General features: G+C 41.2%; 1 protein-coding gene across 1 annotated transcript; it reads left to right on the top strand.

The window, feature by feature from the left end:
• The first annotated feature begins 898 nt into the window (after positions 1-898).
• Positions 899-21,269, top strand: LOC308100389 (uncharacterized protein). Its single transcript, XM_080449416.1, has 21 exons — positions 899-989; positions 3,668-3,730; positions 4,719-5,013; positions 6,763-6,833; positions 7,551-7,771; positions 8,587-8,655; positions 8,774-8,847; positions 9,539-9,606; positions 9,742-9,956; positions 10,817-10,948; positions 11,065-11,138; positions 11,457-11,516; positions 12,270-12,337; positions 12,504-12,724; positions 12,824-12,949; positions 13,557-13,637; positions 13,815-14,451; positions 14,838-15,016; positions 15,452-15,627; positions 16,920-17,146; positions 20,032-21,269. Exons 1-21 carry the CDS (start codon positions 914-916, stop codon positions 20,673-20,675), a joined length of 3,777 nt encoding a protein of 1,258 aa, XP_080305542.1. The 5' UTR covers positions 899-913; the 3' UTR covers positions 20,676-21,269.
• Positions 21,270-22,702: the final 1,433 nt, after the last annotated feature.

The following is a 22,702-nucleotide window of genomic DNA, read 5'->3' as shown; positions in this document are numbered from 1 at the left end:
GGGGTGATGCAACTTTGATGATGCAGAGGGCCACCATATTTCCACACTCACTCCAGAGGAACACATTGCATATACTGTCAGGCAGAAACCTCTTATCTCTGTATTTTAACTTTTTTTCTTAAATTAATGCCGTACTTCACCATTCTATGTCACACAAAAGTAGCAAAAATAGCCGATATACAAGCTCAAAACGCGCCGCAGTGCGACGCGTTTTGAGCTTGTAGATCTGCTATTTTTTAATTGGAATCCAGATTTTTGGGGGCTGGTGGGTTGACCACCCAACGGCAAAATCATAAATCGGCGCCCCTGTGTGTGAGAGCGACGTTGTTTTTGGGGAGCGCTCGTTTTAAATCACTCCTAATCCTGCGTACCACCTGTTTCCAACGTGCACATACATGAAAGAGGTTGAGGGATTTAAAACAAGTTTTCCCCCGAAAAACAACTTGACTCACGGCTGACCATAATGAATAGAGAATCATGTCTTAAGGGAGTTTATGTATGTATATCATCATCACATCAGGGATCATTATACAGATAATGGACAACGTTTGGACTTCTATCAGGCCCAGGTATCTATCTATTCAACCCAAGGTGCTGCCAACGTCCAACATCTCTTCAAGCTTGGATATTTTAAGATAAATTGTTTTTTCAGGATTCCAATTCAAAAATAGCAAAAATAAATAAATCTGGATTCCAATTCAAAAATAGCAAAAATAGCCGATCTACAAGCTCAAATATAGTGGCCCTCTCCATCATCAAAGTTGCATCACCCCTGATCTAGGGTCACTGACCACTTCTTTAGACCTTCTGTTCTACAATCAACCTTCATCTACAACTCATGTCACATCAAAGTCCTTCTTCTGTTCCTTCGTTCATTCCAGACCAGTGTGTGGAGTCCAGCCTGCAGGTGAACATGAGTTCTTCTCCAGAACCAACCAGCTCCGTTCCTCCAGAGCGTCGAGGACGGAGGAAGAGACGATTATCCAGTGGTGATTATCCAGCTCGTTGAGAGCTTTTAGATAATTCTATTTTCAAATAGCCTATGTATAAAACAATGCTGAAGTGGTTAATTTGTGTTTTTAGAATATAATAATTTATATCTGCAAAGTAACTAGCAACTAAAGTTTTCAAATAATTGAAAACTATTAGAAGTATTATATTTGCCTCTGAGATCTAGTGGAGTAGAAGTAAAAGTAGAGAAAATGGGAAATACTCCAGTAAAGTAAAAATCACACCCTGTGTGAAGTGGGCGGTGTCTTGCTAGCTAATCACAATACTGAATGGAGTCAACCAATCATGTACAAAATAAATACATTTATTGAAACACTCTTTATGATGGACGAAACCATAACTTAAAAAAAACAAATTTATGGTTATTTTAAAGTTATGGTTTCTTATATAGGGCTATGCACATGTGTCATGTGACACTGGCCAATCACAGTCCTGAATAGACTGTGATTGGCCAATCACGGTGCAGGGTTAGGCGGGGTACTTTTTGGCCAATCACAGCGCAGGATAATTGTACAAATTTCCAAACCTCACTTATAGGGGCGGTTTCACCGCCCAAAAATCCCTCAAAAGTGTACTTAAGTACAGTACTTGAGTAAATGTACTGAGTTACTTTAAACCATTGGTAGTTGTATTGTCTACCTCACTGCTGTGTGGTTTATAACAGTTAATTTGCTAAACATGTAATGAATGTATGAAAATAAAACTAGAAAAAGTGCTCCTCGGAGCACAGGTCTCCGCCAGGTCAGGTAGGTTATTGTGGCCTCCTGGTGGTGCTATAATAGGCCAATGTTTAAAGGGTACCATTTGTTCTTAGGCCTTGCACGGCAATCGGACACTGCATTCATGGTTTGAGGCATTTTGTGCAATATTTTTTTTTGATAAATTAGACCTGCTGGTGGCGCTATAACAGGCCAATGTTAAAAGGGTGGCATTTGTTCCTCAACATAGTGTGAATGTGCGTGCAAAGTTTGACCGCAATCGGACGGTGCGTTCATGATTTGCAGAATTTTGTTCAAAACAAGCCACTACTGCAAACTTTAGATGTCAATCTTAGCCAATGAGGATGGAATATGAAAAATCAAACACATCCGTCTTGATCACATGACTATGGAGATCATGTGTACCGATTTGCGTGAAATTTGGATAAAATCGGAAGGAGTAATATAAATAAATGTGTTTTATATAAGTCGGCCTCCTGGTGGCGCTATAAAAGGCAGATGGGAAAAATGCAGGGCAAAGGTTTTTCCTTGACCTCTAGGGAGTGCGCATACAAAGTTTTACACAGATCGGTGCAGTTATAGGTAAAAACATGAATCGGCCTGTTATAGCACCACCATGAGGCTGATTTGAAAATTTTCAAGTGGCATTTCTTCCTCGGCATAGTGGAAATATGCGTGCAAAATTTCACCGAAATTGCATGCTGTGTTCATGATTTGAGGCATTTTGTTGAAAATGGAGCACTCCTGCAAACTTTGGAAGCCATTTTTAGCCAATCAGGATGGAATATGAAAAATCTGAAAGACAAGTTTTGTTTAATGACTATAGAGATACTGTGTACCGATTTGCGAGATTTTTGGACAAAATCTGTAGGAGTACTGTCAAAAAATATGTTTTGCACAAATCGGCCTCCTGGTGGCGCTATAAAAGGCCCATGTGAAAAATTTGGGGCAGAAGTTCGGAATTGGCATCCAGGGAGTGTGTGTGCACAGTTTCGCTGCGATCAAGCCAACGGTGGCGGAGATTAGCTGGTGACAGACGGACAGACGGACACACGGACGGACGGACGGAGGGTAAAACATACTCTCTCGCCATGCCTTTCGGCCTGGCGGAGACAAAAAGACTGTAACGAAAGCTAACGTAAACTGTTAAATTACACAACGATTTGAATGATGATCAATCTGTAACATAACATCATGCAAAAACTGACATTAATTACTTCCACCATGACTCACCAATTCAACATCAGAGTTTTACATTCAACAGGCTTTCATGGAGGATACCATGAACCTGGTGGAACATCTAAAACCCAATACACCTCACTTTGATGAAGTGTTGATTTTGACAGACAATTTTGATTTGGTTTTAGTCATAGTATTTTGACAAAAAATCCATTTAGTTTTAGTTGTATTTTATTCATCTGAAATGTTTTAGTTTTTGTCTAGTTTTAGTCGACTAAATAACATAATATTGTAGTGGTTTAGTCGACGAAAATGTATTTTGGTGGTGCCTTGATGGCGTCGTAATGGTTGATTTTACACTTGGTTGCATGCTGAAAATAGCAGACCTACAATGTCACAAGTGAGTTTGTAGATCTGCTATTTTCAGAGCGCAACCAAACATAAAATGACTTGTCTTTTAGTTCTACTGGTTCTCTTCTCCACTAGATCCCTCACTAACATTTCAGTCTAGTTTGTATTTGTTGACACAATTGTCAATATATTTACCGTAGTCTTAGTTTAAGTCATTGTAGCTTAGTTTTGATTAGTTTTCGTTTGTGAAAAAAGGTAGTTGACAAACTTCTTTCGTCATAGTTTTAGTCGCCATAATCAACAGCTTTGATGCCCTGTCTTTGAAAAAAAACACTTTACACCCCTCTGTTTCAACCTTCATTCAACCCATGTCTCATCAAAGTCCTTCTTCTGTTCTTTCATTCCAGACCAGGAACCTGAAGATGAGGTCAAAGTTAAAGTTGAAGTTAAAGAAGAACCTCTGGACACCGGTAAGTTTCATGTTCTTTCCTTCTCACTTAAAATGAATCTTTACCCGTTGACCCCAGGCTACAACACTGATGATGCGTCCCAGGTGCATCCATGTGATGTTTTTCTTTATATTTATTATATTTATAGTGGCTCATAGGAATAGACTAAGTGACAACCACGAATAGCTTGGTGACCACTAGAGAGACGGGTGACAGCCGGAGTGTAGACTGCATCCTGGGAGCAGTATGGGTTAGCGCCCAAGCCTGTGTCTTCTGTGAGGAAGAAGCCCAACAAACCCACGGTGAGGCCTTTAAGGAGGGCCATTCAAGCAAGCTGCAAGTGGAGCCTGCAGTACCACTGACCTGATCCTGGGTAGCTACTGGGACGTAAGTCGGGGCTTGATCAACCCCGGCTGGGTCACCTGGTTGAGGGTGTATGTTGCGAGACCCGAAAACACCCGTTGACCCCAGGCTACAACACTGATGATACGTCCCAGTTGCATCCATGTGATGTTTTTCTTTTAAAAATAATGTATTGTGCTTTTTGTTATGCATTTTCGCTAAATAAGATGTGCTTTTGGATCTCTCAAAGAGAAACCCCACTATAAAATAACTGTCCGATCTACAAGCACACTGTGAGCCTGTAGATATATGATGGTTCATTTAGGAAGACCCGCCATCCCAATTGTAGCCACTAGTGGGCGAAATTATACACAAATCCTACCAATAATCTCCTAAGTGGGCAGCGCCTCCGTCATGACGGCAGATCTCGCAAGCGACCTGTGTTTATGGTGCTGGATCCTATGGCTACCTTGTGATGATTTGATTGACAAGCTACAAAACCAATAGCATCAATTCCCCACCCCCGCTCTGGTCCCAACCAATAGCATTAACGTCCGAGTGCATTTTTCGGACTGGATATAGAAAGATGGCGGATTTGAAATAGCTGAAAAATAGGCTTCATTTATGTAGAGTCTATGGGCGTAACGCTGTCCATATTGTTTTACAGGCTATGATGCAGCCTGCAGCCCTCCCAGTGTTTACCGCAGCGGAGCCAGAGAGAGAGCAGCTCAACGAAACCGCAGCGTCTCCCCGTGTGTTTTCCGCAGCGATGCCGGAGAGAGAGCAGCTCAACGAAACCGCAGCGTCTCCCCGTGTGTTTTCCGCAGCGATGCCAGAGAGAGAGCAGCTCAACGAAACCGCAGCGTCTCCCCGTGTGTTTACCGCAGTGATGCCAGAGAGAGAGCAGCTCAACGAAACCGCAGCATAAACTCCCCGCCGTCTCGAAGAGGACCTCCATACAGGTATGTCTTCTTTGATAGGAGAATTGATGAATACTTATTGACGTTAACGCGTAATAAGGGACTATTAATACATGTTGTGTCCAGTGTTGTTTTGATGTTCTTGTCTCTATGGATGATTGGTTCATTTGACGATTGTTTTATTCAGTTTTTGATTTTGTTATTGACACGTTCTTATTCTGCTTTTAAGACATTCACTGACAGACTTTACTGGGTGCACCCCCTGCTAGCGTTTTTTTCAATTTTTCTAACCTTTTCAAGTAGTCGCAGAATATTTATCTCCAGTATGATTGATCCCCTGATGGTTGCTAATCACGGAGGGTTTCACTGTGCTTCCGCGAAAAAAATGTCATCGCAACCTCCCGTCTGCTTGTTATTCGCCGTTGAAAATAGCATGTCTCGCCAAAAATACACAGTAAAACACAGAGCCGAGATACAGGCGATTTCCCAAATACTTTAACCAGGAAGTGAATGGAGCAGTAAATCTTTGGATCACGTTATCTCCTGAATCTGTGTGCAAAAAAAATAGAATAGGCAACTACTTAACTTAATCGACTGCATAAACAGATAGATACATTCTACACTCTCTCCTGACTCACAGCTTTGTTCTGCATGTTGCTGAACCAAACATATTGTTCTACATGTTGATGAACCAAACATATTGTTCTACATGTTGCTGAACCAAACATATTGTTCTACATGTTGCTGAACCAAACATATTGTTCTGCATGTTGCTGAACCAAACATATTGTTCTACATGTTGCTGAACCAAACATATTGTTCTACATGTTGCTGAACCAAACATATTGTTCTACATGTTGCTGAATCAAACAGAACCAAACATATTGTTCTACATGTTGCTGAACCAAACATATTGTTCTGCATGTTACTGAACCAAACAGATTGTTCTGCATGTTACTGAACCAAACATATTGTTCTGCATGTTACTGAACCAAACACATTGTTCTACATGTTGCTGAACCAAACATATTGTTCTGCATGTTACTGAACCAACCACATTGTTCTACATGTTGCTGAACCAAACAGATTGTTCTGCATGTTGAACCAAACAGATTGTTCTGCATGTTGCTGAACCAAACAGATTGTTCTACATGTTACTGAACCAAACATATTGTTCTGCATGTTGCTGAACCAAACATATTGTTCTACATGTTACTGAACCAAACAGATTGTTCTGCATGTTGCTGAACCAAACAGATTGTTCTGCATGTTGCTGAACCAAACATATTGTTCTACATGTTGCTGAACCAAACAGATTATTCTGCATGTTGCTGAACCAAACATATTGTTCTGCATGTTGCTGAACCAAACAGATTGTTCTGCATGTTGCTGAACCAAACATATTGTTCTACATGTTACTGAACCAAACAGATTGTTCTGCACGTTGCTGAACCAAACAGATTGTTCTGCATGTTGCTGAACCAAACATATTGTTCTACATGTTGCTGAACCAAACATATTGTTCTACATATTGCTGAACCAAACAGATTGTTCTGCATGTTGCTGAACCAAACATATTGTTCTGCTTGTTGCTGAACCAAACATATTGTTCTGCATGTTGCTGAACCAAACAGATTGTTCTGCATGTTGCTGAACCAAACAGATTGTTCTGCATGTTGCTGAACCAAACAGATTTTTGTGGTTGTGATTTTTCTTGAGTTGCATAATGGTTATATGCCTTAAGGTCGTTTATTTATCACAGTAATCATATGACGTTCATTATTTTAACAGCACCAGGGAAGTCCAACTTCGGGTGGGACTTATCTTGGACCCAAGGCTGAAAACGCACTCGCGCCGACACGGTATTGTAATCTATTTAAACTCCAATACCTCAAATGTAATCCCTTTTTATATAAACAAAATACATTTGATCTAGGATTTGAAATGGAATTGAAAGTTAACTGAAAATAACGTGTTTGCAGTGGTGGAAAAATTACTACATTTTCTGACTTAAGTAAAAGTATCAATACTGCAATGTAGAAGTACTCTGTGAGAAGGAAAAGTCCGGAAGTGTACTTGAGAAATAGTACAAAAGTATTGGTATCAAAATGCACTTAAAGTACAAAAGTTAAAGTACTCATTATGCAGAATGTCCCATTTCACAAGTCTTCAAATGTATGAAATGTCTAAAAATCTTTGAAAATAGCAGATCCACAAGCTCACAATGCGTCGCGAGCTTGTAGATCTGGTATTTTCAAATGGCCGAAATGTATATAGGGCTGAAGTGGTTAATGTATGTTTTGTAATAATAATCAACATCTACAAAGTAACTAGTAACTAAAGTTTTACAATAATATTAATGGAGTAAAAATAAAATATTTGCCTCTGAGATGGTGGAGTAGAAGTAAAAGTACTGAAAATTGGAAATACTCCTGTACAGTAAAAGCACCTCAAAACTGTACTTAAGTACAGTACTTGAGTAAATGTACTTAGTTACTTCACACCACTGCATGTTTGTCTGTGGTTTGCATTTTAATCTTCTAAACTGACACACATTGTGTTCATTGTCTTTGTTTAAGTTTTAAGAGTCCAGAAGCTGAAGGTGATGCTGAGTGGAGATGAGTCTGCTCTCATCTCAGAGCTCAGGAGAGCCTTCCCCATCATCAAAGACAAGCCGTTTGATCTGTGCACCGTCGACCGACAAAACAACATACGTCTCATCCGTCAGAGACCCTGGACGACCGAGGCCCTGCGGATGCTGAACGAAAACAAACGGTCGGCAGTGTATATTCTACCCAAGGTACAGTATGATACCAGCGGTGTGAAGTAACTAAATATATTTACTCAAGTACTGTACACTTTTGATGTACTTTTACTTTACTGGAGTATGTCCAAGTATCGGTACTTTTACTTCTACTCCACTACATCTCAGAGGCAAATATTGTACTTTTATTCCACTACAATTATTTGAAAACTTTAGTTACTAGTTACTACAGATATACATTATTACATGAAAACAGACAAAACAGACATTAACCACTTCAGCCCTATTTAATACATAGGCTATTTGAAAATAGCAGATCTACAAGCTCACAACGCGTCGCATCGTGACGCGTTGTGAGCTTGTAGATCTGCTATTTTCAGACATTAGTACTTTTACTTTTGGTACTTTAAAGGGATACTTCACTTTCACATAAAATAAACATTAAAAAAAAATATTTAAAAAAAATGAAAGAAGTTATGGCAAAATAAAGGCCCCCTCACACATTAGTAGGACACTCTAATGCGTGAGGGGGCCGTGATTTTTCCATTACTTTTTTCATTTATTTTTAATATATTTTTTAAATGTTTATTTTATGTGAAAGTGAAGTATCCCTTTAAGTATATTTTGATGCCAATACTTTTGTACATTTACTCAAGTAACATTTTGAACACAGGACTTTTACATTGTGGTATTGATACTTTTACTTAAGTAAAAAAAATCTGTACTTTTTCCACCACTGCCAAGGTACAGTATGTTAGACGGCATAAGATTATGGATTACAAGCAAAATGTTGTCTCAATAGTTCTCTTGGATGTGAACGTAAAGGTGAGATTTGTTCTTGTTCTCCACAGAAAAAAATTGCGAATCCAGACGACGATGACGATGAGGAGTTAGAATCTGAAGAGTCAGAAAGTGAAGGCGTAAGTGTGTCCGAACCCACGCAGATGATGAGGAGATGGAATATTGTGTTTGCTATTATTAATCGTTTGACATCCCTTGTGTGTTTTATGTAACTTGTGCTCTACTTACATTGTCAAGGAGCTGTGCCGTTACTGCCAGAAGCAAGTTCCCCCGGAGCATCTGAAAGTCCACATGCTGTCCTGTAAACACAGGTACCTGTATCAGTTATTTATTTAACACATGAAGACCGGGAACGCATCTGTTGTCATATTAGATTTCTTTGGCCATTCAAAAATAGCAGATATACAAGCTCATAGCGCGGCACAGAGTGCCGCGCTATGAGCTTGTAAATCTGCTATTTTTTTTTTTTATCGTGAACATTGGAATATTTATCTATTTTTTTAAGCGAACATTTGTTACTGAAATATTTGCTTCTGGGGGGTCCCTGGAATAAAACATTTACAGATGGGGGGTCCCTGGAACAAAACATTTACAGATGGGGGGTCCCTGGAACAAAACATTTAGAGATGGGGGTCCACGGGCCAAATACATATCTAAAAATGTTTTCTAAATCCTAACAGTATGTTGCTATATCAGTGGTGCTCCAACTTTTCCATATCAAGGTCCCCCAAAAATCTCAAAATATGTTGTTCCAGGGACCCCCAGAAGCACAGATCGGAGTTAAAAATGCTTGCTTTAAAACATATGAAAAAAAAGAAGTAGGTCATTCAATGTCACTGTTGTTTTTATGCTAAACATTACTAACTTCATAATTTGTTATATTTCGCTGACTAACATGAAATGAAAATAACGGTGCTTAATGGGATTATTTCCCCCTGGAAGACAAACAAAAGGCTGTGTTTTTTTTAACTTTTCAATTAACCTAATTGACTATTTTAACAGCCCTAAAGTTGAACTTCGGGTGGGACTCATCCTGTACCCAGGGCTGAAAACATTCTCTCATCAGCACGGTATGGTGATCTCTTTAAAACTACCTTCGTACAAAAACACATACATGTACGGACCAATCTATGATGATTGAAATGGAATTAAAACTTTTTATTCTAATATTCAGCTAAATTAACTTTTTTTTTTAAATGGTTCAGCCTTAAGAGTCCAGAAGCTAATGCTGAGTGGAGATGAGTCTGTACTCGTCTCAGAGCTGAGGAGAGCCTTCCCCATCATCGGTGACAAGCCGTTTGATCTGTGCACCGTCGACGCACAAAGGAACATAAATATCATCAAGCTGAAACCATGGACGTCCGAGGCCCTGCGGACGGTGAATGAAAACAGACGCTCGGCCGTGTATATTCTACCCAAGGTACTGTGCGTTAGATGCAAGGGCCCAGCTTCCTGCTTTGAAATTGAGTCTATATAGGAAGTAAAAGTTCATATGAATGGCCTCTAGGTTCGCTGTTTTGCCCCTGTTGGTGTCAGAAAGAATTACTCTCCATTCAAGCGGATGGATTTTTGACGAACTTTAGACTTGATTTTATTACCTTAACTAGAAAAAGTGCTCCTCTGAGCACAGGTGTCCGCAAGGTGGTGGCGCTATAACAGGCCCATGTCAAAAAATGGAATTGGCATCCAGGGAGTGTGCGTGCAAAGTTTCGCTGCGATCAGGCCAACGGTGCCAGAGATTAGCTGTTCACAGACAGAAGGACAGACGGACAGGGTGCAAAACATACTCTCTCGCCATGCCTTTCGGCCTGGCGGAGACAATAAACATTGTCATGAATACTATATGCTTCCAGTCGCTAGTCTTCTTTCAATCATCATGATATGCGTTTTGGTAAATTATGGTCCCATTTATTTTAAAATTGATGATAAAGTAGGCTATGCTCTAGGAGGGGTTGGATGATTTGATTGAAGCTACACAACCAATAGCATTAATTCTCCGCCCCCGCTCTTGATTGGCAAGCTACCCAACCAATAGCATTCATTTAGCGATTGATTTCCGGTTGCTTTTTGGTATATACGTATTAAAGATGGCGGATTTAAAATAGTTGAAAAGTAGGCTTCATTTACGGTCTGTAGAGTCTGGGGATGTGACTTTGTCCATCTCTTTTATACAGTCTATGGTTAGATGCCATAACATTACAGATTACAGGCAACATGTTCCCTCAATGATTTCACTTGGATAAGGAAATAAAAGTGAGGTTTTGTCTTTGTTCTCCACAGGAAAATATAACTTTTCCAGATGAAGTGAAGGTGGAAGGTGAAGAGTCACAAAGCAAAGCTCCGAGTGTCCGAACCGACGCAGATGGTGAGGAGTTGGAACGTGAGGAAAGTGAGGCGGCACATTCTGATTCGGTAAGACGTCTCAAACTAGTGCAGATACCAGTGGTGTAAACCACATCACAAAAAAAGGAGTTGTGAAGGAGCTGTGATGTGGTTTATGTAACTTGTTCTCTCCTCATGTTGTGAAGGAGCTGTGCCGTTACTGCCAGAAGCAAGTCCCCCGGCACTCTGTGCGCGTCCACATGCTGTCCTGTGGACAGAGGTACTTGTAATCACTTATTTGTTTCATGTGCTTTCATCATCTGTGCCATAAGTGGAACCAGTGGTGGAAAGTAACTAAGTACATTTATTTAATTATTTTGAGGTATTTGTACTTCGCTGAGAGACAGACTGATGTATGTTTTATTTTGTAGGACATCACTGAGAGACAGACTGATGTATGTTTTATTTTGTAGGACATCGTTGAGAGACAGACTGATGTATGTTTTTTTTGTAGGACATCACTGAGAGACAGACTGATATATGTTTTATTTTGTAGGACATCGTTGAGAGACAGACTGATATATGTTTTATTTTGTAGGACATCTCTCAGAGACAGAGTGATGAGGACAACGAGACAGCCCATGCTGGAGGCTAAATGGTGACTAATGAATGCATTTAAAATAGTTTTCAGTGATTATGACACCTTGTTATTATAACCTCCTTGTGGTAACTGACATGTTAGTCGACAAAAAAGGCTGTTTATGAAATAACCAATTAACTCTTAAATCATTTACTGCCAGAGTTAAAACATCGCCTATAGCTGCCCTTGCCAGCGGCGAAAACGAGTGATTTTACTGAACATATTGAAAAATCATGGAATATTCTCTGTGACCTCCGTCCTCACGGTGGTGCTCGTGGTAATCCGTTACACAGCTGTGGCCATTTGAATGAGGCTTGTTTTTGCCGTAAAGCAAGAGGAACAGAGATATAGCCATTTCCCCACAGGAAGTAAACAGGAAGTAAACAAGCTTTTATTTTTTTAAATTACGTCAATTCCGGGTCTGTCGCCATCAGGCAGTGACAGCATAATTCATAGGGTAGATAACAGCTCCATCTGGAGGAAAACCACTGAAAACGCACAATCTCGTAGACGGTAGGCAAAGCGTTAAAGTGAATCTCTCCTGCATTTACAAGTCTATAATTCCTTGAATCACAACTTTGTTCTGCATTTTCTGGAACCGGATAGACTTTTGTGGTTGTCATTGTTCTACGTGGCTTATGCTATAATAATACTACTACTAATAATAATAATAATAGTTTTTATATAGCACGTTTGTAAACAGAGGTTACAAAGTTCTGCATTGTCTGTTTATTTATCACTATAATCATGTTATGTTCATTATTTTAACAGCACCAAAGTCCAACTTCGGGTGGGACTTATCATGGACCCAAGCCTGAAAAAATACAAGCATCAGCACGGTAGTGTGATCTCAAACGTATTCCCCTTATACAAACACAAAACGGACAGATCTATGACTTGAAATGGAATTGAAACTTACACTTTGGACCGTGGTTTGCATTCTAATCTTCAAATAAAGTGACGCGCATTGTCATTTTTTATTTTATTGTTTTTAAAAATGTTCAGCCTTAAGAATACAGAAGATAAAGGTGAAGCTGAGTCGAGATGAGTCTGCACTCGTCTCAGAGCTAAGGAGAGCCTTCCCCATCATCGGAGACAAGCCGTTTGATCTGTGCACTGTTGACACACAGAGGAACATACATCTCATCACCCAGAAACCCTGGACGTCCGAGGCCCTGCGGATGTTGAATGACAACAAACGGTCGGCTGTGTATATTCTACCCAAGGTACTGTGTGTTAGACGCCATAACATTGTGGATTACAGGCTAAATGTTGCCTCGATAATTCCACTTGGATAAGAAAATAAAGTTGAGGTTTGTCCACAGAAAAAAATAACTAATCCAGACGATGAGGAGTTAGATTCTGAAGAATCAGAAAGTGTCCAAACAAATCCAGACGATGAGGAGATGGAATGTGAAGACAGTGAGGTGGTCACAGGACATGCTGGTTCAGTAAGTCATCCGGATGCTATGAACTCTTTGACTGCCAGAAATAAAACATCATTTGCTAATGCCACTGCCAGCGATTACCGAGTGTTTTCACTGACCTTTGAAAAATCATATCATATTTGTCTCCAGTATGATCGATCCCCCGATGGCCTTAAAAGACTTATCCGAGTCTCGTAGATTCAGGGGGAGTGTGCCGCCGTGATCATCCGTTCTATAGTTATGGGAAGTTGAATGTAGGATGTTTTCGCCCAAAAGCAACAGAACGCTTTTCCAAATCAAATAACAAGGAAGTGAACAAGCTGTTTATTTGCGATCACGTGACCTGCTGCTGCTGGTTAGCGAACAGCGCCATCTAGCGGAAAACCACTGAAAACACAAAATCTCGTCATTGGCAGGCTGCGCCTTAGCGAAATATGACGAGAAATCTCGTCACTGGCCGCCAAATAGTTAAATAATTTCAGCACATGGTGGCACTGTTGGGATCATATGGTTATGTGAAAGCATGGTTGAATCATCATGTCAAATCACTTAACATCACCACCCAGACCTACGTTTTCATCTACTCTGCTGTCAGGGTGTCACGTTTAACTTATCCAGTCTCTGATTCCAGGAAAGTTTAGAAAAGCGCCGAAACATCACTGCAGGACGAGACGCAGAACGCAACAGAAGCTTGGAGATTAACAGAGAGAGGGTATTGGAACTCCAACTTTAAGTGTGTGTGTGTGTGTGTGTGTGTGTGTGTGTGTGTGTGTGTGTGTGCGTGTGCGTGTGTGTGTGTTCTAAATAGGGTGCAATAATGGTAACTATGTGTACTTAAGAGTGACGTCAGAGTTGTTCGATTAATTCCCCCAAACCATCTTTATTTCAGAATTCACCCAGTGGTCATCTGCCCAGCAGACGGTCCGCTGTATCATCCACCCCACATCCCTTTGCTCCACCACCACCTCCAGCCACTGAAACGCCTCATGGCTCTTCAGCATCATCATCTACCAGTAGTTATCCACCACCTTTAGCTCTGTCTCCTCAACGGCGGTTATCTCCTCCGACCTTAGCAGCGTGGCCTTCTCCACCTCCGCCCGCTCCTAGAGCGCCCACACTCGCCCAAACACCTCTGGCACCGCCTCCACCCGTTTCTACTGGGAGCCTGATGCCATCATCTTCTCCCACATCTACTCCACCAGAGCCCCGAAAACGTGACCTACGGACGATACTGAGTACGCTGCTGATGAACGTAGATCTGAAATCACGGCCGCCATCGGCGAACAGCGTAAACGTAGTGAGAGCTGACGTTTTGGGAAGTGCTTTCAGAGCATTTAGGAGAGGAACATTCAACCCCAGATTCAAACTAGACGTGGTGTTTGTAGACCAGCTTGGTCGGGGAGGCGGGGCCGTGGACCTCGGTGGAACAACTAGAGAGTTTCTCACATTACTGATGAAGTCTCTTGTGAACTCAAGCTTCTTTGTGGGACCTTCTGGGAGCAAGAGTCTCGCACTGGACTCAGTAGGTATGTGTACATGAGAGGACACCACTTAAATGTACATGAGGGGACACCACTCTAATGTATTATGATGTATTATGCTGTATTATCTTGTGTCCTTGCTTACTGTAAATCGCTCTGGATTAACCCATTTTGGTCGGGAACCCCTTTTTGTAACTATACCTTTCAGGACGGGAACCCCTTTTGGGGTTACTTTTGCTATGTATGTAAACATGAGGGGAAACCAATTTAATGTACATGAGAGGACACCACTTTAATGTACGTGAGGGGACACCACTTTAATGTACATGAGGGGACACCACTTTAATGTACATGAGGGGATACCACTTTAATGTACATGAGAGGACACCAAAACGTCTGTTTCTTTTTTCAAATGTCTGTTCTACTTCCAGCACTCAGCAGGGGGCGCTACAAAGCCATTGGCGCCATCATCTCAGTGTGTGTGGTGCATGGAGGGGTGGGGCCTCGGGTGTTTTCACAGAGACTCCTCTGTCAGCTGACAGGACGACCTGCTCCTCCTGGAGACATGTCTCAGCTGGACGACCAGGAGCTGAGAGCTGAGTTACAAAAGGTTCAGTTCAACACATTCACCAGGCTTTTCTGCACACATAGTTGTAGACTAAACATAGTGAAGGGGAAACAAATAATACTTAGAATATAAATAATTTGAATAAAATGTTTTGCCTTTTATGCTTTGTAATAAAAAATCTCACAGGACAGATATGACAAATAACTTGAATATATAAAAATAAATGATTGACATTTAATAATGTTATACATGTAAAAATAGCAGAAATAGCTGATCTACAAGCTTGTAGATCAGCTATTTTTGCTATTTTTTTATATTAAAAAAATATATATATTTAAAAAATGATTGCGATTATCTCAAATGATTGCGATTAGACGATGATGTAATAACTTCCACTGCAAGGAGCCAGCACAATATGTATATGTAATATGTAAATTAGTTCTCAAGAGCAAAAACTCATGTTTGCATTCATTCCAGATCCAACAAGCAGGCGGTGTGGAGGAGGCGCGTGCTGCTGTGGGAGAGGCACACAAACTGTCCTCCCTGTTAGGCGGCAGGAGCATCGTGATCCAGACACAGAGAGATGGAGCTGAACTGGTACGTTCATCACTGGACTTCTACCTGGATGGCAGACTGAGTTTACCTCTGCAACAGTAAGTCTAGTAATATTATAATAATGATAATATTATAATAAGTGTAGTATTATGCTTGTTGTGCCTGTGGAACAGTAATGTGCATGGCTATTTTATTTAGAAGATTGTTGTAGATATTTGGTAATTATTTAGTTCAGTATGTTCATGCTCTAGACAGAAAATACACAACAATACAACATTTACATGCACTGTAGTTGAGCTGAAGGGGGTGCTAGGGGGGTCGGCGACCCCTTAGTTCTTCTGACACTATGGGGGCTGGGGGCTCGCGCGAGCTCCACATGCACGCGCGAGCACACACCGTCAGCCGCCCGCGAGCCGTCAATCATTAACACAACAATGGCCTCAACCTGGCTGCTTTGCATAACATTGCGTTCTCACTTACGTCCTCAGTTACACTGTATTAACAGCCACACATAGATACCATCGTTTAGCAGAGGACGCAAGAACGAGAGCTGTACCAGAAACTCACACGGTTATCCCTGACCGTTGTTGGAAGTTCTTGTGACTGTTCAAATGATTGTTAAAACCACTGTTGAAAGCAATGTAAGTGAAGTTGTCATCTTGTGTCTTTAAAAAAAGATAAAGTCATTGAAGTAAAGATGAAGTAAAGTTGTCTGATTATTTTAAGTACTTATGTGTGGGTGAGTCTATGTAAAGGAAAATAAAATAATTGATTAATTGAAGAAAAAAAAACAACAACAAATTAACAATGCAACAAAATAATAAGAAATATAAATACATTAATAATCACATGTTGAATACAGTATTTCAACTAGCACTGAGCTGAGTGGCTATGTGCACATGCCCGCGCGCAAAGCCGTCACATCTGTTGTTTTTTATCTATTTCTCTGCGTCCATAATCCATAATAAAATATTGGCACTTAGGCTAAGTGTGTGTGTGGCCACCTTGTCATCTGTGCTCTGAGTGACTGTCAGAAGCTTTCATCATTTATTTAGCAAATGCTTTAAGACTAAAGCAGGCACTCAAGGTTGTATGCCTAGGTATTAAAGGGATAGTTCACCCAAAACAATACTTTTTTTCTATGGATTAGTCACCCCATGGAGACTTAATTTTTGTTTTTTGTCGCATTCCTAAGCCAATTATGTGAGGACCAGCGGACCGGTCGGCAGCGGTTCCGGTAGGAGACACAGACTAAAAAATATCCATGAATTCAAGTCTCCATGGGGTGACTAATCCACAGGAAATTATTTTCATTATAATTTTTGGGTGAACTATCCCTTTAAATGACGCCAAATCACTGATATTATCTTTCTATGTAAATATCTATCAGGCTGCGTGACGGCATGGAACAGCTGGGCGTGCTGCAGGCCCTCAGAGACAGCCCCGCCTTGCAGAGGCTGTTCGTTGGAGCGCCCCCTAGTGGAGGCCCCCCCGCCCCGCTGACTGCACCGGTGGTGAAGGACCTGTTCCAGGTGGTTTACTCTGTGGAGGACGGACGTCGCTCTGCAGAGGAGAGAGCGGTGGGATACTGGAGGGACTGGCTCTACGACATAGAGGGTAACATGTCTCTCTCCCTCTCTCTCTCTCTCTCTCTCTCTACGACATAGAGGGTAGCCCCCCCCCCCGACATCTCTCTCTGGGACTGGGTGGAGTTAGATCGTCAGCACAGCTGACCATTATTCTGTTGTTAAGCTGTTGCCAGAACAACTTCCGGGTCCAAGTGTGTGTTTTGCTAATATGCAGCAGTGCTGTGTCCCTCTCTGTTTTAACAGATCTGACACTAATATGCAGCAGTGCTGTGTCCCTCTCTGTTTTAACAGATCTTACACTAATATGCAGCAGTGATGTGTCCCTCTCTGTTTTAACAGATCTGACACTAATATGCAGCAGTGCTGTGTCCCTCTCTGTTTTAACAGATCTGACACTAATATGCAGCAGTGATGTGTCCCTCTCTGTTTTAACAGATCTGACACTAATATGCAGCAGTGATGTTTCCCTCTGTTTTAACAGATCTGACACTAACATGCAGCAGTGCTGTGTCCCTCTCTGTTTTAACAGATCTGACACTAATATGCAGCAGTGATGTGTCCCTCTCTGTTTTAACAGATCTGACACTAATATGCAGCAGTGCTGTGTCCCTCTCTGTTTTAACAGATCTGACACTAATATGCAGCAGTGATGTGTCCCTCTCTGTTTTAACAGATCTGACACTAATATGCAGGAGTGCTGTGTCCCTCTCTGTTTAACAGATCTGAGACTAATATGCAGCAGTGCTGTGTCCCTCTCTGTTTTAACAGATCTGACACTAATATGCAGCAGTGCTGTGTCCCTCACTGTTTTAACAGATCTGACACTAACATGCAGCAGTGCTGTGTCCCTCGCTGTTATAACAGATCTGACACTAATATGCAGCAGTGCTGTGTCCCTCTCTGTTTTAACAGATCTGACACTAACATGCAGCAGTGCTGTGTCCCTCTCTGTTTTAACAGATCTGACACTAATATGCAGCAGTGCTGTGTCCCTCTCTGTTTTAACAGATCTGACACTAACATGCAGCAGTGCTGTGTCCCTCTCTGTTTTAACAGATCTGAGTGACACTAATATGCAGCAGTGCTGTGTCCCTCTCTGTTTTAACAGATCTGACACTAATATGCAGCAGTCCTGTGTCCCTCACTGTTTTAACAGATCTGACACTAATATGCAGCAGTGCTGTGTCCCTCTCTGTTTAACAGATCTGACATTAATATGCAGCAGTGATGTGTCCCTCTCTGTTTAACAGATCTGACACTAATATGCAGCAGTGCTGTGTCCCTCTCTGTTTAACAGATCTGACACTGATATGCAGCAGTGCTGTGTCCCTCTCTGTTTAACAGATCTGAGACTAAAGTGTCGTTAAATAAGTTAACAACACTATATAATGTAGTCACTAAAGTATAATAATGTGTCTTATTTAGTCACTAAATTATAATTTAGTTACTAAAGTATAACAATTTAGTGACTAAATTATACTTTAGTGACAAAGTAAAACTAAAGTATAATAATTTAGTCACTAAAGTATAATTATTTTGTCTTATTTAGTCACTGGTTAGTTGAAAGCATTGAGACCAACCCTCAGGTTCCTTTCTGAAAAAGGAGGTTATTGTAAAAAGATTTACGGGTTCCCACATGTTTGTTTACAATGAGGAATGGACGGCGCTTGGTGCCTCTTGGACACGGAAGTGACGGCGGACTACACAATGACTACACAATGACGTCAGCCTTAAAAACAGAATTCACTTAGTGGTGGGTGCGGTCTGGTCTGAGCCTAATCTGGCACACCTGAGGTATATAGGACCAGGTTTGAGGTCTCATATCTACTTTTGTCTGTGAAGGGTCTATACTCTATGGCTATGTGTCCTCCTTGATGCATTATAATTCATCATCATCATCATCATCATCATCATCGTTGACATCTGCATGGAGTTTGAATAAACCACTATATGAAAAAAATCGAACTCTTTGGCGGGCATTCTGGTGTTATGTATCGTATGGTGTTATGAAACGTTTGTCCTTCATTATAAAGACATGTAGAAGAAACAATAAGTTAACTCACTCTTGTCATTCTGAGTGCGACCCATTACTTTTGTAAACACTTTAGGTACTACAACAAAAAAGTTATGGTTAGTCAGGTATGGTTATCCAGATACCTGATGAAGTTATGGTTAGTCAGGTATGGTTATCCATATACCTGATGAAGTTATGGTTAGTCAGGTATGGTTATCCAGATACCTGATGAAGTTATGGTTAGTCAGGTATGGTTATCCAGATACCTGATGAAGTTATGGTTAGTCAGGTGTGGTTATCCAGATACCTGATGAAGTTATGGTTAGTCAGGTATGGTTATCCAGATACCTGATGAAGTTATGGTTAGTCAGGTATGGTTATCCAGATACCTGATGAAGTTATGGTTAGTCAGGTATGGTTATCCAGATACCTGATGAAGTTATGGTTAGTCAGGTATGGTTATCCAGATACCTGATGAAGTTATGGTTAGTCAGTTGTACTCGCAATAAAAGATAAAGACCTGCAGGAGCCTCATGCTTTGACTGCTCTGTCTATCCACCGGAACAAAAACATTCCACCGCGACCGTCCATTCTGTTGTAATCGGCAGGTGAATACGGCTAGTTTTCACAAAAAAAGAAGAAATCCGATCGAGCTAGATGTGTTTTTCTACACCTCATAGGATAGAGGTGGACGGAAGTCAAACTTTCTTGGGATGACGTCGCATCCGTCCATTCCTTCTCTCACAGTCAAGGGATCATTCATAGGTTGCGGAAGAGCACCCTCTAGCGTAATTAAAAAATAAATATCTAATAATGGACGTAGATGTACATCAATGGCAGTGAACGTGTTCAGTAAAACATTGAGTACTTTTCCCACCACATGTTTAAATGTTTTGCAGGAGGAGAAGCCGTCCTCCATGCTGACGGGGAGCAGCGGCAGCATCCGGTCCGGGTGACTCTGGAGGACGTCTTAAGGTTTGCTACGGGAGCAGAAACACTTCCTCCTCTGGGGTTCAGAGGACAACCAGCGCTGGACTTCCTGCACCACCGTGATCCACTGGATCACCAGGGGAGGGTTTTCCCCCATGATCCACTGGATCACCAGAGGGTTTTCCCTTATGATCCACTGGATCACCAGAGGGTTTTCCCTGAGGATCCACTGGATCACCAGAGGGGGGTTTTCCCCCATGATCCACTGGATCAACAGAGGGGGGTTTTCCCCCAATATGATCCACTGATTAACCAGAGGAGGGGTTTCCCTCATGATGATCCACTGGATCACCAGAGGAGGGTTTTCCCCCAATATGATCCACTGGATCACCAGAGGAGGGGTTTCCCTGATGATCCACTGGATCACCAGAGGAGGGGTTTCCCTGAGGCCGACGCCCACGCTCTGATCTTAAGGTTGCCTCTGCATGCGTCGTACGAGGACTTCAGCGATCACATGATCTCTGGCATCGTGCGATCACTGAAACCGGGGACAGCGCCCCCTGAGGGAAGGTATCCAACCATGTGTCACAATGTGGCTGTGTATAGAGCATAGACTGTAAAAATGAATGGACAAAGCGACGCCATTGGTTTCTACAGACCGTAAGTGAAGCCGATTGTTCAGGAATTTCAAATCCGCCATCTTTCTATATCGTGCCATATCCTGCGCAACCGGAAAGAATGCTATTGGTTGGGTAGCTTGTCAGTCAAATCATCCCGCCTCTCCTACAGCATAACCTGCTTTATCATCAACTTTAAAATAAATGGGACCATAATTTACCAAAAGGCATATCATGGTGATTGAAAGAAGGCTTTAAACTAGCGACTGGAAGCATATAGTATTTTATGACAATGCTTATTAAGGTAAGAAAATCAAGTCTAAAGTTCGTCAAAAACCCACCCAGTTGAATGGAGAGTAATTCTTTCTGACACCAGCAGGGGTAAAACGGCGAGACTACTGGCCATTCATATGAACTGTCACTTCCTATATAGCCTCAATTTCAAAGCCGGAAGCTGGGCCCTTGGTCCTTGAGAAGGTATCGAACCACGTGTCACAATGTGGGCGGGGCTGTGTATAGAGCTACTGCAGGACCTTTTCTATTGACTTTTTTCTAAATTGTGGTTTTGTGGGAGGAGGAGGAGGAGGAGGAAGGGGGCGGGGCGGACGAGAGAGAGATCTAAAGGAATCTAAGGTGAGCCGGTAGGGTCAAAAAGCTGAGGCTAAACAGTTGGTGAGTGCAGTTGGTGTTAAACTAATAAACAGCAGTGGTGTAAAGTAACTAAGTACATTTACTCAAGTACTGTACTTAAGTTTAAAAAAAATATTTTTACTTTACAGGAGTATTTCCAATTTTCAGTACTTTTACTTCTACTCCACTACATCTCAGAGGCAGATATTGTATTTTTACTCCACTACAATTATTTGAAAACTTTAGTTACTTTGTAGATTTGTATTTTTATTACAAAACATGCATTACCCACTTCAGCCCTATATACTGTACATTTCGGCCATTTTAAAATAGAAGGATCTACGAGTTCGCAATGCATCGCGATGCGACACATTGTGAGCTTGTAGATCTGCTATAAGGATTGTTATGAATTTTATACATTTGAAATCTTGTGAAATGGGACATTTGATACCAATACCAGTACCTTTACTTGAGTAATGTAGAATTCCTGACTTTTACTTGCAGCAGAGTATTTATATATTGTAGTATTGGTACTTTCACGTAAGTCACATTTTTGAGTATTTTTTCAACCACTGGTGCAGTTAGTGTTAAACTAACACTAATGGGTGAAACGGGATTGGCCACTAAAAAAAATAAGATCATTATTTTGTTGCTATTATATTTCTGTTTTCACTCCACACTCTGTAACTATTTTCACAGACAATAGCCGATCCAGGGTTTTAAGTGTTTATGAAACATTTACTGTAACACATAAGTACCTAATGCCTGTCATTGAAGAACCAAACTAATGTTGTTGTTTTTTCGTTAATGTTTGGACAATAAATGTTTGAACGATGTTGAAGATGTGATGGTTTGATGTATTATTATTCATTGTTGTAAATGACAATGTATCGTTTACTTGTGCTACCGTGTGTGGTGTTGATGTCCTTGTATGCCTCGTATGGGTTAAATGGTTAAATTAAAACCGTATACACATAAGTCACAGTGGCAACCATGGAGCCTCTGAGACCCCTCCTGTGTAGAATAGAACTATCACTGAGACCCTCCTGTGTAGAATAGAATGTTTTTTGGACTGGATTCACATCCGTCCATTCCATTTTACAGGGTCCGCGGATCATTCCTAAGTTGTGTTAGAGTGCCCCATGTGGACTTTTTTCTTCTTTTTTTTTGGAAAACGCGTAGATCTACGGTTATGGCACTCGACAGGTGTATTTGTGTGTTAATGTGCAACACAGTTTTCTCACTCAACAGTAAACAAACCAACATACAGTTTAAGTGTACAGGGTAAGATGAGACACTTTTCACTGGAGTTGTCCTGGAAGCAAGAAACATGAGATCTAAACATCTACCCTTATTTCAGGATGTCTTCTATCGATTGAAAGGATGAGTAAGC

Source organism: Gymnoscopelus braueri (assembly GCF_963280865.1).
Source record: "Gymnoscopelus braueri genome assembly, chromosome: 14".
Lineage (NCBI taxonomy): Eukaryota > Metazoa > Chordata > Actinopteri > Myctophiformes > Myctophidae > Gymnoscopelus > Gymnoscopelus braueri.
This window is presented reverse-complemented; position numbering and strand designations above follow the sequence as displayed.